We start from the raw sequence: 15,472 nt of genomic DNA, 5'->3' as shown, positions 1-15,472 counted from the left end.
AAGGGAACTCGCTTTTATAGGAGAAGGGGAGTGGAGCGGGAAGGGGGCTGTGATAACCAGAGTCCATTGGAGGAGCTGGGAGTCCAAAGTATGAAGGTTTCCCATTGGTTGGTCTGTGAAGGCCTCTGATTGGCTGGGCTGTCTGGGCGGAGAGATTTCTTCCTCTTGCTGGATAGTAAGTAGAGGCAGCTGTGCTTCCTGTTAGGAGTCAGGCTAGCGTACCAGGCGTGAGAGCTCCCCCACAGGCCTTCCCAGACTCCAGCTGTGGCTGAGGTTTCCACAGTTAATTCCACAAAAGCATTTAAAACCCCACCTTATGCAGTCAGTGGGAGAAGGAATGCCAAAACAGGACCAATGAGTTAGATACCAAGCTGGTTAATGCCCTATAGGACGGTGAAAACTTAGCTGCTAGGCAGGAAAACAAGACTGCAAGTGAACCTCTCACCTTTCTGTTATGCCAAGGCAGTGTGGATAGGGAGTCAAAGTTCATTTCCAGGAGAACCGGTGACTCTCGAGTAGTTCTCTGGAAAAAGCTTGGCCTTTCCCCCGTCCTGTGGATAGTTGGCACTGCTTGAGGAGATGACGGGTGTGCAATGGATCGTTTTAATTAAACAGGATATCCAGGAGCAGCCCCAATGCAGGTCAGGAGGGCTTTCTGGGGGGCGGTGTCACCGTGGGCGCTGAGCTACTGGGAAGGCGCCAAGTGCGCGTGAAGCAGAGGGTTGAAGTGGCATCACGTATTCCGGAAATGCTTTATTTGGTGTCCCCAGCAAAGCGTCAGAGATGAGCCGAGCACGGAGCTGAGCCTGCAGGCAGCCGCCTGAGCACGGTGGCGGGGCAGGCCAGGGAGCGCAGCTCTTCAAGGAGGGACGAGGTCAGGTGTGTGGGTGGTACCGTCACCTGCTCAGTGGAACTGCAGTTGGGGTGGAGGTGTGAGGGGGTCAGGTGAGGGCCAGGCCAAGGTCAGGTCAGGGTTGGGTGAAGTTCAGGGGAGGATCAGATGAGGGTAAGGGGCAGATAACGGTCGGGTGAGGGTGAGGTGATGCAAGGAGTCAGAGTGTGAGGGGGTCGCATGGATGGGCAGAGAGGACACCCACTAACCCTGGAAGAATTCTGAAAAAGAAAAATGATGCCCTGCCCCAAAGGAAAACGCTACAACTAGATACTGTGTGTATTACTGAGGCTTATTTTAACTTCCAGCAACAGAGCATCCATCTGCAGGTGCCTACGGCCATGAAACTGCTCATGACAAGAGGAGGGCCATAGCAGGAGGGCCACAGGTGAGACTTCATGATGCCCTCGTGGTCACAAGCTGCGGCTGTCACACCCCTGACAAAAACATACAGAAATACCGTATGCTAACACATATATATGGAATTTAAGAAAAAAAAATGTCATGAAGAACCTAGGGGTAAGGCAAGAATAAAGACGCAGACCTCCTAGAGAACGGACTTGAGGTTATGGGGAGGGGGAAGGGTGAGCTGTGACAGGACGAGAGAGAGTCATGGACATATACACACTAACAAACGTAGTAAGGTAGATAGCTAGTGGGAAGCAGCCGCATGGCACAGGGATATTGGCTTGGTGCTTTGTGACAGCCTGGAGGGGTGGGATAGGGAGGGTGGGAGGGAGGGAAACGCAAGATGCTTATGGGAACATATGGGAACATATGTTTATGTATGACTGATTCACTTTGTTATAAAGCAGAAACTAACACACCATTGTAAAGCAATTATACCCCAATAAAGATGTTAAGAAAAAATGCAAAAACTCAAGGAAAAAAAAAAAAAAACATACAGAAGTTGAGAAGGGACTTGCTCCCTGGTGCCCCTTTTTTGAAGGCCCCAGCAGACACCCCTCATGTTCCTTTGCTAAAGTCACATGATAGGCCACACCTACACTGGTTAGAGCCGGGAGACAGGCAGGCTCAGATCAGTGATGTTCAAGTGTGGTCCATGGACTCCCTCATGGTCATATGGGGTTAGGGCCCACCTTAATGACGTCATCTTGATTATATCTGCAAAGACCCTATTTCCAAATAAGGTCAAATTCACAGGTAACAGGGACAGGACTTCAGTACATCTTTTTGGGATAACCCCCATCATGTAGTATATGGTGAACATGTGTCTCCAGTTTTCCACTACAGTATTACATTCAAGGCTGAGCAGGATAACTTTTAGCATCAGGGTAAACAATGCATGTTATTTAGAAATACAGAAAGAAGCTTGAAGCAGCTAATGAAATTGGGATGGCATGCCATGATGCCATTCTGGCCACACTACACCACTGGTGGATCTTTGACATCTTGTAGTTACAGGGTTCGTTCTGTCTCCACTTGAAAGAGATCAAGTGTTTGATGAAGGGGGCTTTTCCTGATTTTTGAAGAAGGAAGACTATGGCCTCAAAAAACTGTTTTTCTTAAGAGCAGCTGGAGGCCTGGTGCTGTATTAACAAAAACCAACTGTAGGAGTTTTGTGGGGTTTTTTTAATTTAGTTTTATTTTTTATTGACGTATGGTTGATTTACAATGTTGTGCCAATCTCCAACTGTAAGGAGTTTGATTTCAATGAATTCTTTAGGATTTCTGGAGCCTTGACCAGGGTGGTGTGTTGTAGAAAACACAAATGACAGTCAAGGATCCAGTAAAGGGCCAGCTGCCCCTCCAGCCTCCTTGAACAACAGCACAATGGCCTCTCCCCTGTCCTCCAAAGTGTGTCTATACTGCTTCACCTTCTGATTACATCTTATCCATGGAGAAGCATCTCTTTTTTTGGGGGGCTGCTTTGCGTCTTTGTTGCTGTACGTGGGCTTTAGTTGCGGCGAGCGGGGGCTACTCTTCTTTGCGGTGCACGGGCTTCTCATTGCGGCGGCTTCTCTTGTTGTGGAGCACGGGCTCTAAGCGTGCAGGTTCAGTTGTTGTGGCACGTGGGCTCAAACCCCGTCCCCTGCATTAGCAGGCGGATTCTTAACCACTGCACCACCAGGGAAGCCCATGGAGAAGCATCTTTAAATGATCCTGTCTGCCCTTCTGTTTTACTTGAATTGTTCCCAGTCAGTGCCTGGGCTAGCAAGGGCTGTGGGCATTTACTTTGGCCTGACCTTTGGAGCAGCCCCAGGACAAGGGGAGATGTTCAGGGAGCAGATTTCAGCCTGGCCACAGGGAGTAATTTTCCAATGGTCAGAGGTAGATGGGACTGGAAGCCTGGCCTTGAATTGGCAGATGGGCAAGTGGCAGCCATATTCCTCCACTTTCTGCCTGAACTTTTATTGAAATTTGGGGGGCAGAGGTCAGTGTCTCACCATGGAACCATCCCCCAGGAGGCTGGGAGCTCCTGTGGTGGGAACCCTTCTCCTTTTGGCTTGTGAAATAAACACCTCTGGTGGAGACACTCCAGGCACTGTTGGGTGGGCCTTATTTTATCCTAAGGCAGGAATATGGAAATCCATATGTGGATATAATCCTCTTAGGTAGTTACTTTTATTTGGGAAGTCCAGCAGAAGGAGGTATCCTGCTTAACTAGGTAATGGTTAAGTGGCTCTCAGCTGATTGGGACCATGGAGTCAAGAGTTGGAGATGGGAAGAAATTCCTCTGAGCTTTTTGGTTTCGTTTTTGCAAGGGTAGGATTGGGGACAAAATTCCACCTCCTGCATATTTTTCCAGTGTCCACTTTCCATTCTTTTATCTTAGTCTTTTTTTTTTAATAGTGGCTTCACCAGTACATAAACCAACTAATCAATCAATAAGCAATAGGTGTTGTAAACTAAACTAGCATTCCAAAGTAAACCCGTTTTTAGGTCCAAAGAAGTGCAAATGACAACGATAAAAATCTTAAACAATTGCTTTTGTAATTCTTCTTCCTTTATCTCTCCTCTGCCCCCACCCCCCAAGTGGGGCCTAAAGCAGTTCCCTGCCCACGAGCAGAGGACTCTCTCCAACGTTGGGTGGCGGGATGACATGGGAGAGGCTAGGGCCGCGGGCCTCCTAGCCGCTGGACGCCAGTTCTTCAGCGAGCCTCACGATGAAGCCCCCAGGGTGGCGTCTCCGGACAGTGAGCGCCACCACGCCGGCGCGCGCCGCGTGCAGCTGCCTGGATTCCGCGCGTAAACGATCGCGCACCTAGTCAGACACCCAGCGCAGAAGACAGGCCCCTGCCTGGCGCCCACTGCTCCCTAGACCCGGAGAGAAGCCTGGGAGCTGGAGGGTCCCCACCTGGTCCTCTACCCCAGCACCTGCAGACACTTGCACGGACGCACACACAAGCACTTGCAAACGTACACAGGAAGAGGTGCGCAGACGCATGCACACACGCACACAGAGACACGCGGATGCGCACATAGACACACACGAACACGTGCACGCGTTCACACAAGCACACTCACCCATCACTCTGCGTGGTGCCGTGGGAGTACCCGTGGGAGAGACCGCGAGCCTGGGCTCGCCTGGGACACGGGTCCTCGACACCAGGCGACCTGGACCGGGTCTCCTGCCGCTCGTCTGCGACCGGAACCGGCCCTTGCGACGCCCCCACCCGGACCAGCGTAGTCTCCGGGTGAGTGGGCGGCGAGCCCCAGCACCCAGCCAGTCGGCCCACTCGGGAGCGTGAACACCGACCCGCCCCTGATAGCCCCTCCCCGCCCCTCCCCTGGCTCCGCCCCACCTCGCCTCCGGACCTCCATTGGCTGTGGCAGTAGCATCGCCGTCCTCTGCCCCGCCCCGGCCCCGCCTTCCATCTACCATTGGCGGCAGAGGCCGTAAGTTCCCGGGAGGGGCGGGTGGGGAAAGGCCTGGAGGCGGAGACGAAAGCGAGATGGACGGGCAGCCAGCCAGTGAGCACGCTCAGCCGCCCTAGCAACTGCGGTCAGCCAATGGCTGGGCAGAGCGGGGCTGCGAGCTGTCAGGCATCAGGGACCGCGGGGACAGCAGCCCTCCAAGGACTGCGGGGCCAGCGCGGCGCTGGTCTGCCCTGCCGCCGCCTCTGAGCTGTCCCGCGGGCCGGGCATGAGCGCGGGCGCCGGTGCGGCAAGATGAGCACCGGGGGCAGCCCGGTTCGCGCCTATGATTTCCTGCTCAAGTTCCTGCTGGTGGGCGATAGCGACGTGGGCAAGGGCGAGATCCTGGCGAGCCTGCAGGACGGTGCGGCCGAGTCCCCGTACGGTCACCCCGCGGGTGAGCACCGGGCCGGGAAGGAGTCGGGGTGGAGCGCGCGGGGACCTGGCAGGAGAGGGGCGCAGGTCCGGGAGCGAGGCCGGGGAGGACAGTGGAGGAGTGGGGGGAGCGCGCGGGGGCTGAGGAGGAGATGGGACGCGGGCCCGGGGAGCGGAGCCGAAGACGGGAGCAAGGGAGGCCGGGGAGGCCGGGGAGGCGCGGGGTCCCGGAGGGGAGCGCTCGGCGGGCCAGGGGAGCGCTCGGCTGGCCAGGGGAACGCGGGTCGCGGGGCCTGGGAGAGAAAACGAGGTCGCGGAGGCGCGGGGAGGAGAGGCGGTGGAACGCGCGGGGACCGGGGAAGAGAGGGGACGCGGACGCGGGGAAGGGAGCGCCGGGCTCAGGGCTGTCCAGGCTCTGCCTGGATCCCGCCCGCAATACGCGGGCAGCCCAGGCTGCACCCCCTGCCCAACCCCGGACGTGGGGGACCCAGGCAGCTCATGGGGGTGGGGCTGGGACAGGCGCACGCAGCGCGTGCGGCGGGAGCGAGCGGCTGGATAGGGCGCTGGGGTCCTCCCGATCTGGGGGTGACGGCTAGGCTGAGGAGAGCGTGCCGCCATGCAGCCCGGGTTTGGGGAGAGGGGGTTGCAGGGCTGCTCCGGGCTGCCCCGCAGGGAGGCCGTACTTGTGCGCGACTAGTTTGGAAAGCACGCGTGGAGGGTACGGCGCTGGCGCGAGGGGACAGGAGCGTGGGATCGGAGCGCAGCGGGTGCAGGCTCCCAGGTGGTGGCTCTGCTCGTGGGTCGGTTGGAAGGGGAGGGAGAGAAGGCGCAGAGAACAAGTCTTGAGGCTTCTCCAAGGTGACGTGTAGAGGGGCTCCTTGCGCTGATAAACAGGCCTGGGAGGGCAAGGAACCCAAGTGACCCTAGGGAGCGTGACCTGGGGCGCAGGAAGGGAAGCACCGACAGAGAGTGCAGGAGAGTGGGTTCCAGGGTGAGGGGGAGCCAGAGCGCCCAGAGGGCAGCCGGCAGGGGGTCCCCGAAGTTTGTAGTTTGAGAGCAGCAGCCCTTGAGAGGGAGTGGACATTAAGAGGAAAAGAAGCAGGGCGAAGAGGAGAGTGCGTGGGCAGGAACTTGGGCCAGGAGGTGGGAGGACAACCAGGTGTCCTGCGGTCCCACAGGTCTTTACCCACCACAGGCTGCTTGGATGGTGCAGAATGAGTGGCTGTGGAAGGAAACCTTTGAGCTGTCATCTCAGGGGTGGGAGCCACATTTCCAACAGACGCTGCTGCCCCTGGGCTTGCAGTCTGGTTCCTGGGGAGCCGAAAAGGGCAGCCCAGGGACTGGAGTCTTAATGTTCAAGCCAGCCTGGGGGTGCTTCCTGTCCTGATCAGGCAGGGTAGGATTGAGAAGACAGTGGGTGACAAACTGAGTTGGGAAAGGTTCGAGATGGGGGGCATGAGCTGATGGTGAAAACCTGGATCCATCCTCACACTGCAGTGCATAGTAAGATTCCTCCCCAGTCCTATGAAAATGCAGATTCTGATTCTAGAACCATGTCGTCCAAGATGATGCCATTAACCACATGTGTGGCTTTTTACATTTAAAGCACGCGTAGTTAAAATGAAATACAATTAAAAGTGTGCATTAGCCACATTTTAAGTGCTGGGCAGCCACTTGTGAGACGGCAGAGTTCTGCTGGACAGCGCAGCGCTGGGTTTCAACGGGGTGGGAGGTGGGGGCTGTGTCTGTTTCCTTCACGGCTGTGTCCTCTGGGCCTGGGGCTCAGTGAATGGATGGGCCAGAGGTGGAGTAACAAAACATTCAGCAAATAAAGCGCTGTGTATGTTTGGGGGAACAGGCTGTGGAACGTTTTCTGTTCTGTAGTAGGTGAACAGTGCAGGGGCAAATAGGAGGAATGTAGACAAATGTTTATAAAAGGAGGTCCTTCTGGCTGGTGTGAGCAGAGGCTTGGTGCTTCTGCTTCATTACTTTCGTTCTATGTGCTGAACCAAGACTGCTAACAACTAGTTAGCGCTTTCTTCCCAAGGTTTTTCCTTGACACAGAGGGAGGATTTAGGCTAAAAAGACACTTTCCACGAAAGGTTTTGTTATCAGCTTGGCTTGAGACACTGCGGAAAAGACCCGGTATGATAGATGTGCCCTATGTGGGTTTTTGATTTACGGAAAGATTCTTCTTGGATTAAGAAAAGAGATTATGAAAAATTGTAAGAAATTGGAATCATCATCATTATTATTTTAAAGATACGTTTCACTTTGAAACAATGTGCATGCTTCTGGCGGGAAAGGTGAGGGCATTTCAGTCTCACGACCCATCCCCCTCCACCCGCCGCCTGAGTTTTCGGCCTGTGCTGTTATATTCACGTTGCCCAGGTTCCTAACACCCAATTCTGTATCGTAGCTACAGTGCCCACAGTTGCTCAGTGTTAATTCAACATTTCAGAGAACTCTGTGCTCACCGATAGTCCTTTTATTTTGCTGTCTAATTAGCTAATTTCATTTTCAATCATTTTTCAGGAAGGGCTCGTGAGTATTACCTGCGCATTTTCATGTCTGACAGTGTCTGTCCATTGACTCTTATCTTTGAACAATATCTTGGTTGGGTGTAATATTCTTAGCTTCTGTTTTCTTTCCCTCAACCCTTTGTAAGCATTGCTCCACAGCCCTCTGCCATTGGATGTGGGGAAGCCTGAAGTCAGCTGATTTTTTTTCCCATGTAGGTGATTTGCATTTTCTTCATGAATTTCTGACGGATTCCTTCTTCTTGCTTCATTTCATGAGCTTAACCAGACCATGTCTCAGAGCTGAATGCTTCATTTTGAACTCCTGGTACACTGAGTACTCTTTCAATTTGCATATTTCTTTTTTAATTTGAGGGAAATTTATTTTATGTCCTTAAAACATCTTCTGTTACATTTATTGGTGTTTCTATTTCAGGGACACCAGTTATATTAGTTTCCTGTGGTTGCTGGACAAATTGCCACAAACTTAGTGTCTGGAAACAACACAAATTTATTCTCTTCCAGTTCTGGGGGTAGGTAGTCAACACAGTCTCATAGGCTAAAATCAAGGTCGGCAGGCCTGCGTTCCTTTCTGGATGTGCTAGGGGTGAGTCTGTTTTCCTGCCTTTTCCAGCTTCTGGAATCCGCCTGTGTCTCTTGGCTTGTGGGTCCTCCCCCACCTTCAGAGCCAGCAGATGTCTCCCATCTCCTCATTCTGATGTAGACTCTCTGCCTCCCACTCCACTTTTAAGAACCCTTGTGATCACATTGGGGCCGATGGGTGATCCAGGATAATCTCTGTAATTTAAGGTCACCTGACTAGCAAACTTTTTTTTTGAATTTTATTTTATTTATTTTTTTATACAGCAGGTTCTTACTACTTATCTATTTTATACGTATTAGTGTATATATGTCAATCCCAATCTCCCAATTCATCCCTGACTAGCAAACTTAATTCCCCTTTTCCATGTAACCTAACATATCCACAAATTCTGGGGATTAGGACACAGATCTCTTTGGGTGGGCCATTACTCTGCCTACTACACTGATTATTCTTACGTTGGGCTGTTTTTATCTGTCCTCCATTCATGTCTTCTAAGTGCCTTGTTCTTTTTGTCTTTCTCTCTGCATTTCTGTGGTACTCTCAACTCTTTCCTATTTATTGGTAATTTTTATTTTAGCAAACTGTTTCTAGCTGTTCTAACTTATTTGTTAATTCAGTATTGATGTCCTTTTGGTGTCTAATTTTTCCTTACTTTTACAATTTTCCTTTTTTTCAATTTTTAAAGAATTCTTTAAAAATTCATTAGATTAAAAACTCTCCTTTGGGGCTTCCCTGGTGGCGCAGTGGTTGAGAGTCCGCCTGCCGATGCAGGGGACACGGGTTCGTGCCCCGGTCTGGGAGGATCCCACATGCCACGGAGCAGCTGGGCCCGTGAGCCATGGCTGCTGAGCCTGCGTGTCCGAAGCCTGTGCTCCTCGCAACGGGAGAGGCCACAACAGTGAGAGGCCCGCGTACCGCAAAAACAAACAAACAAAAACTCTCCTTCGAACTCTTATTTTACCAACAGCATGTTTTTATTAGGTTGTTCCATTGCATGAAGTAACTGGGATGAATTTCCTTCTGCTCCTGGGGTCATATTTCCTTTTAAGTTAGGTTCTATCTCTTTTCCCTTCCTTTTTAAACTTTTTATGGAGGTATGATTTACATATAGGTAAGTGTACCTATTATAATTGCATAGCTCAGTGAATTTTCACAAAGCTAACACGCCCATGCAACCAGTACCCAGGAAGCACAACACCAACAGGCCCCTGGGCCCCCAGCCCTCCCCCAGCCATGACACCCTGCAGCGTCACCACTGGCCTGGCTTCTGACAACATGGGCCACTTTTGTCTCGTCCATTCTGTGTAAAAGTGAGAGCTGTAATGTGACTGCTTCTCTTGCTCCTGTTGTGTGAGACTCTCCTGGGTTGTGTATGGCTGTGGAAGGTTTATGATATCCCTGGTGTGAACGTACTGCGATCTGTTTATTTACCCATCATGCTGGGGTTGGCATTTCTGTGGTTTCCAGTTTCCAGCTGTTGTGATTCGTCCTGCTGTGAACATTCCCACTGTGCGTCTTTAGAGTATAAAAGATGCGTTTCTGTCAGAATAGACCTAAACCTGGGATGGCCGAGTATTATGGTATGCATATGTTTAACTTAAGAAGATACTCCAAAATTGTTTTCAGTTTACGCTCTCACTGCAAAGATCAGGAGTTCTGTTTGCCCACATCCACATCAACGTTTGGTTCTTGCTGTTTTGTATTCTAGCCGTTCTGGAAAGTATAGTGTAGTTGAATTTGCATTTTTCTGATGACTAATGAGATTGAACACCTTTGTCCATTTTTCATAGGTTGAATTTATTTTACTGGTCAGTATTTTACTGGTCTGGAAAGTATAGTGTAGTTGAATTTGCATTTTTCTGATGACTAATGAGATTGAACACCTTTGTCCATTTTTCATTAGGTTGAGTTTATTTTACTGGTCAGTAGGAGTGTTTGAAAAATGTATTCTGGCTGTGAATCCCTTGTCAGAAATACGTATTGTGAGTATCTACGCTTGTCTGTGTTGCCTTTCACCCCATTAATAGTATTTCTAAGAACAGAAGCCCTTCATTTTAACACAGTCCAAGTAAATGATGGGTGTTCATGGCAGGGACTCTGGGTGTGTTGAACAAGTCTCTGCCTGTCCCAGGGTGGGGCTGTCCCCTGAGGCTCCACCGTCTTACCTCTGATGTTGGTGGCTGCCATCCCGCTGGGATGAGGGATGGCGGGAGGGGTCAAGACACATTTTTTGCCAAGTAGATATGCAGTGGGAGACCCCCTTTCCCAGCATTGCTCTGTCACCCTTGTCGCGGCCCAAGGACCACACAGCCTCCCACCTGCATGCTTTCTCCTTTGCAGGTGGGTCTGCCCAGTGCTTGCAGGTGGCGCTGCTGCATTTCCCTGCGTCTTGCTCACACCCAGGCAGATCCGCCTGCACGTATTCTGTGCTCTGACAGAGTCTGGTGAGGCCTGGCTTCTCCAAGCTGGACCTTTTGTTTTCCTCTCAGCCTACTCATGGAGGGAGGGGCCCTTGGGTTCCTGACCCTGTCCTGTAACCTGAGCTCCGGGAGGAGCAGGAGGGGGAGTGTGGGCTGCGCAGACCCCTTGCCAGGTGGTCCATTGCCCAGGGAGCTGTCCTCCCCTCCCACGGGTGACGTGCACACTCCTGGTCCTGCCGGGCCCCTGCTGGCCCCAGAGCCTCACTTCTGTCCAGTGGGTTGGTGCCCAGTCCCGCCTCCTCTCCCCTCGAAAGTCCTGCTCCAGGCAGAAGTGGAAAGAAGGCGTCATGGATGGACCTAGAGTCTGGCATACAGAGTGAAGTAAGTCAGAAAGAGAAAAACAAATACCGTATGCTAATGCATATATATATGGATCTAAAAAAAAGGTACTGATGAACCTAGTTGCAGGGCAGGAATAAAGATGTAGACATAGAGAATGGACTTGAGGACATGGGGTGGGAGGGGGAAGCTGGGGTGAAGTGAGAGTAGCATCGAGTATATACACTGCTGAATGTAAAGTAGTTAGCTAGTGGGAAGCAGCAGCATAGCACAGGGAGATCAGCTCGGTACTTCACGATGTAAAAAAGAAAAAAAAGAAAGGAAAGAAAGAAAGCCTCAGCAGCTGGGCTCTGCCTTCTGTTAATTCTGGGTCTCCCCTGGGCTCCATCTGGGGTGTTCCCGGCACCAGGTCCATACCCTTTCCTTCCCTGATTGCCGAGTTTCTACATTTTGTTCATTTCATTAGTGATGGGAAAGGAAAGTGGATCAAACTGACACCAAAGGCTGCAATCTCTCACCTCCTAGTTTTTTTCCCAGCAGGAGACTCACTGTTTCCCCGACTACTCTCTTTTGGCTATTTCTCCAGCTTCCTTTTCCCAGCAGGAAGATCCCATCTTTCTTTCTCAGTTTCATTTTTGCTAAGAGATAAAAATAATAACACCCACTTATTGAGAGTATAGAAGAATCATCTCGTGAGACAGGTTATTTGTCCTTTCTCTTTACCTTTGACAGTCTTTCCACCAGGAGATTCACGCACTCTCCCGCTGCCTTCTAGTTGCTGCAGGCAGCTTAAAGCTACTCTGCCAGTTTCCTGGGCAACCACTTTAAGATTCAAAACACGATTTATAAAGTCATCACTTTCAAGTTTGAACTGAGAGTCGAGTCGTGTTTTATCCTACTTCTTCTTGGTGTAACTCCTTCACCTCCCTCGGTACCACTTGTGAGCACTCAATAAATTTAATGCGTTGGGTTTTTTAAATTATGTCATAAATACTTCCATGTATTTGAAAATGATAAAATTGCATTTATATCAGATTTTCTCTTTAAAAGCCCTTGAATCAGCCCTACTTCCCCTGTGTCCTGTGGGGTCTCCTTTCTGCGGTGGTGACGGTCCCTTTAGTCTCACCTCTAACCCCTGCAGCCCCCAGCCCAAGGCGAACCTGATGTCAGGGGACAGGCAGGGAGGGACTCAGAACCGGCCAGCCCAGGTTCCTCCCAGACAGAGACTCAGCTACTGGGGCCAGAGGCCCACCCACCACCCCTTGTGTCCTCTGTCACTGGCACAGGACGCCTGAGTGGCTGCAGGGTGAGCACGGCCGGGCAGGCACAGCCCCGAGGTCCTGCCTGGGTCCTGCCAAGCCGCACCTGCTCACTCCTTGCTGGCCCAGGAGCTCAGGTTCGATGTGGCTGGTTGTGTGGGGTGAAGAGAAGCAGCAAGGCATGGGGAAGTGGCTGGTGTGTCACCAAGCATTTGCAGCCTGTGGGTTTACTTCACATTAAGAGATTGTTTTGGACCTTTGTTTCAGACTTTCCAGGCTTCTTTAGCTTCATTGGCTACAGAGAGTGAATTGTGTATAAGCAAAAGCAGAAGAGCTGCAGCACCCGAGGGGTTTGGACCTAAAAATATCCATTATGTAGATTTTGTCAGATCCACAAACAAGACAATTGAAAGGGGTCCTGATATAAGATAATAGCTTCAGTGACAACTTCAGGGTTTACCTTCTTCAGAAGTGGGCTTGCCTCCTCGGAGGCCTCAACCAAATTCCCCACTTGACCTGGGTTGCCTTCCCCCTCCTTCCCTCCAGGACCAAGATTGCCTGTCCATCCACCCGTTTGCGGGGCCTCCAGGGGCTCCTGAACCTGGTCTGACTGCGCCGCTCTGGCTTAAGATGCCTCCAGCATTTCATCAGTCTGCTAATATGAACAACTTGTCTTTTTAGGTGGTCTTATTTTTGCCACAGCATGCTTTGCCTTTTGGGGACTTCTTAATGGTAATCAATTACATTTCTGAGAATTTGGCCCTGTGGTTTGTATTTTCTTAAGTGGTTTTGGCATTCCAGGTCTTAACCTCTTTTTAACATGTTGCGAAGTCTAGAATCTGGTACCCAGGCCCCTGTCACCTTCAGGCTGCTGTGGGGACTTCTGACTCGAGTGCGACAGACCTGGGATTTTGGTTAATGGGACCTTACAGCGTGACTTGTTTTCTAAGACTTGGCGGGTAGAGAGAGAGATCGGCATGCTTCTAGAATCAAGAGATGGAAAACGTCAGGGCCCCCAGTCTTCGAAGGTACCTGTCCTGGCATCTGTGCTGTGCCCAGCAGCCGATCACAGCAGTTCCGGCCCCGGGACTCTGTGCCTGGCTTCTTAATCGTTCTCCGGATGCCGGCCTTTCCCACCCGAAACCACCTGCTGCTGGCCATCTCTTGGGAGACTGTGCCATAAAGCTGTTGATCCTGGGGTTTCCTCAGCCAAAGTGACACTCAGGCTGTTTCTCTGTTTATATGAGTTGTGTATTCCAACCTCTTGAAGCTAATAATTAATGGATTACCCTCCCCTAAATGTGACTCAGCTGAGTTTACTCATGAATTTGAATCTTATGGTGACTGGCATTTTGTTTGATTAAAAATAAAAGCAAAAAAAGTTTACAGAGGTAGAATCGTAACTACACATATTAAACTCTAGTTGACCCTGATATGTAAGGTTAAAAGTTATTATCTTAACAGGAAAAATAAATTGATAAGTGTGAAGAATATTAAATTCTCTCTCAGGTGGAGGAACTCCATCTGGAAGTAAAATCTAGAAGGTAGACCACTGCTGAGTGGCCATGGTGTCCTGTTGGCCTGGTGTCTGAGAGGCAAAAGCCCACGTTGTCAGACCTGCGGGGGCCCTGAGCTTCTGTCTGGAGCACCGTCCGGAGCACAGGGAGCACAGGGGGCCGTGGGGGGAGGAGGTATGTTGCTGTTGATGGTGCATCGTTTCCTAGGGCTGCTCTCACAACTATCACAAACTGGGGCGGCAGTGGGGGATGGCCTAAAACAACGGAAATGCACACTCTCCCCATCCTGGAGGTCAGAGGTCCGAAATCAAGGTGTCAGCAGGGCTGCCCTCCCCCCCGCCCCCGCCAAGGCTCCCGGGGAAGATCTGTCCTTGAGCCTTCCAGCTCAGGTGTTGCTGGTACCCTTGCCGTCCCTTGGCTTGTGGCAGTATCACCTCAATCTCTGCTTCTCCCTGTTTGCCTCCAAATCGTTATCAAGACAGTCCTGGATGGGGGGCCACCCTCACTCAGTGTGACCTCAGCTTGATGACATCTGCAAAGACTCTATTTCCAAAAAAGTTTCCATTCATAGGTTCCGTGTGGACATGGATTTCGGGGGACACTATTCAACCCAGTACAGGTAGTGACACTCCCAAGATGGACAGTTTCCTTCTCCTGAGGAAGAGCTGGGACCCAGGCCCCAGTGGGAGCCCCTCTTCTCACAGCCTCAGGCCTGGAACCCCTCGCCCCTGTCGGCCCCTTGCCCCATTGGCTGGGCCCTGGGGCAGGAATGGCACCCCTGCCTTGCAGAACACCCATCTGTCCTCGGCTCTGTGGTCTGCCCTTGAGAAGGTCGTGGAGTGGCTCCCACAGCGTGTGGGCTGGCTCCTGCACTTGGTACGAGCCTCTAAGATCCCTCTGTGTTGTGCACAATTTCACCTTTTCTTCCTCCTGAGCGGGTGGACAGACCACAGCGGGCTGTCCAACCATCCCTGGAGGGATGTCTGGGTGCTTCCCAGTCTTTGGCAATCTGTGAGTAAAGCTGATATAAACAGTTGCATACGCGTTTTGTGTGAACTTGGTAAATATCTAGGAGTGGAATTGCTGGGTCATATGACGTGTATGTTTAACTTTATTAGAAACTGCCAAACCAGGGACTTCCCTGGTGGTCCAGTGGGTAAGACTCTGTGTTCCCAATGCAGGGGGCCCGGGTTCAATACCTGGTCGAGGAAATAGATCCCGCATGCGTGCTGCAACTAAAGAAGTCCACATCCCACAACTAAAGATCCTGCATGATGCAGCTAAGAGCCATTGCAGCCTAAATAAATAAATAGTAGATAAATAAATATTTTAAAAAAGTAAAAAGAAGCTGCCAAACTGTTTCCAAATTGACCCGACCATTTTTCATTCCCACCCACAGCCTATGAAGGGTACAGTTGTTCTGTGTCCTCACCAGCACTTGGTATTGTCAGTATTTTTTAATTTTGTTTTTCTCAGTATTAGCCATTTTAATAGGTGTGCAGTGATCTCTCATTGTAATTTTAATTTGCATTTCCTAACAACTAATGAGGTTGAACATCTTTTCCTGTGCTCATTTGCCATCTTTGTGGTATTCTCTTTGGTGAGTGTCTTTCAACTCTTTTGCCCATTAAAATTTTTTTTTTTTTTTTTTTTTTTTTTTTTTTTTTT

General features: G+C 50.9%; 1 protein-coding gene and 2 long non-coding RNA genes across 3 annotated transcripts in view; 2 read left to right on the top strand and 1 right to left on the bottom strand.

The window, feature by feature from the left end:
• LOC113606609 (uncharacterized) lies at positions 1–4,584 on the bottom strand. Its single transcript, XR_003427626.1, has 2 exons — positions 4,382–4,584; positions 1–1,329 (listed from the first exon to the last, which is right to left on the bottom strand). It is a non-coding gene; the product is annotated as an uncharacterized LOC113606609 (long non-coding RNA).
• Positions 4,585–4,887: 303 nt separating this feature from the next.
• The window catches only part of RAB40B (RAB40B, member RAS oncogene family), a 27,624-nt gene continuing 17,039 nt past the window's right edge, over positions 4,888–15,472 (top strand). The window contains 1 exon segment of the mRNA XM_027081137.1: positions 4,888–5,168. Within this exon segment, the coding sequence (XP_026936938.1) occupies positions 5,027–5,168 (142 nt within the window). The 5' untranslated portion in view covers positions 4,888–5,026.
• Positions 9,125–13,047, top strand: LOC113606608 (uncharacterized). Its single transcript, XR_003427625.1, has 2 exons — positions 9,125–11,070; positions 12,834–13,047. It is a non-coding gene; the product is annotated as an uncharacterized LOC113606608 (long non-coding RNA).

This window comes from Aethalodelphis obliquidens, unplaced genomic scaffold (genome assembly GCF_003676395.1).
Source record: "Aethalodelphis obliquidens isolate GAN/ISIS:26980383/991018 unplaced genomic scaffold, ASM367639v1 scaffold44, whole genome shotgun sequence".
In the NCBI taxonomy this organism is placed as follows: domain Eukaryota; kingdom Metazoa; phylum Chordata; class Mammalia; order Artiodactyla; family Delphinidae; genus Aethalodelphis; species Aethalodelphis obliquidens.
The sequence above is the reverse complement of the archived record's forward strand: the minus strand, read 5'-3'. Positions and strand labels throughout refer to the sequence as shown.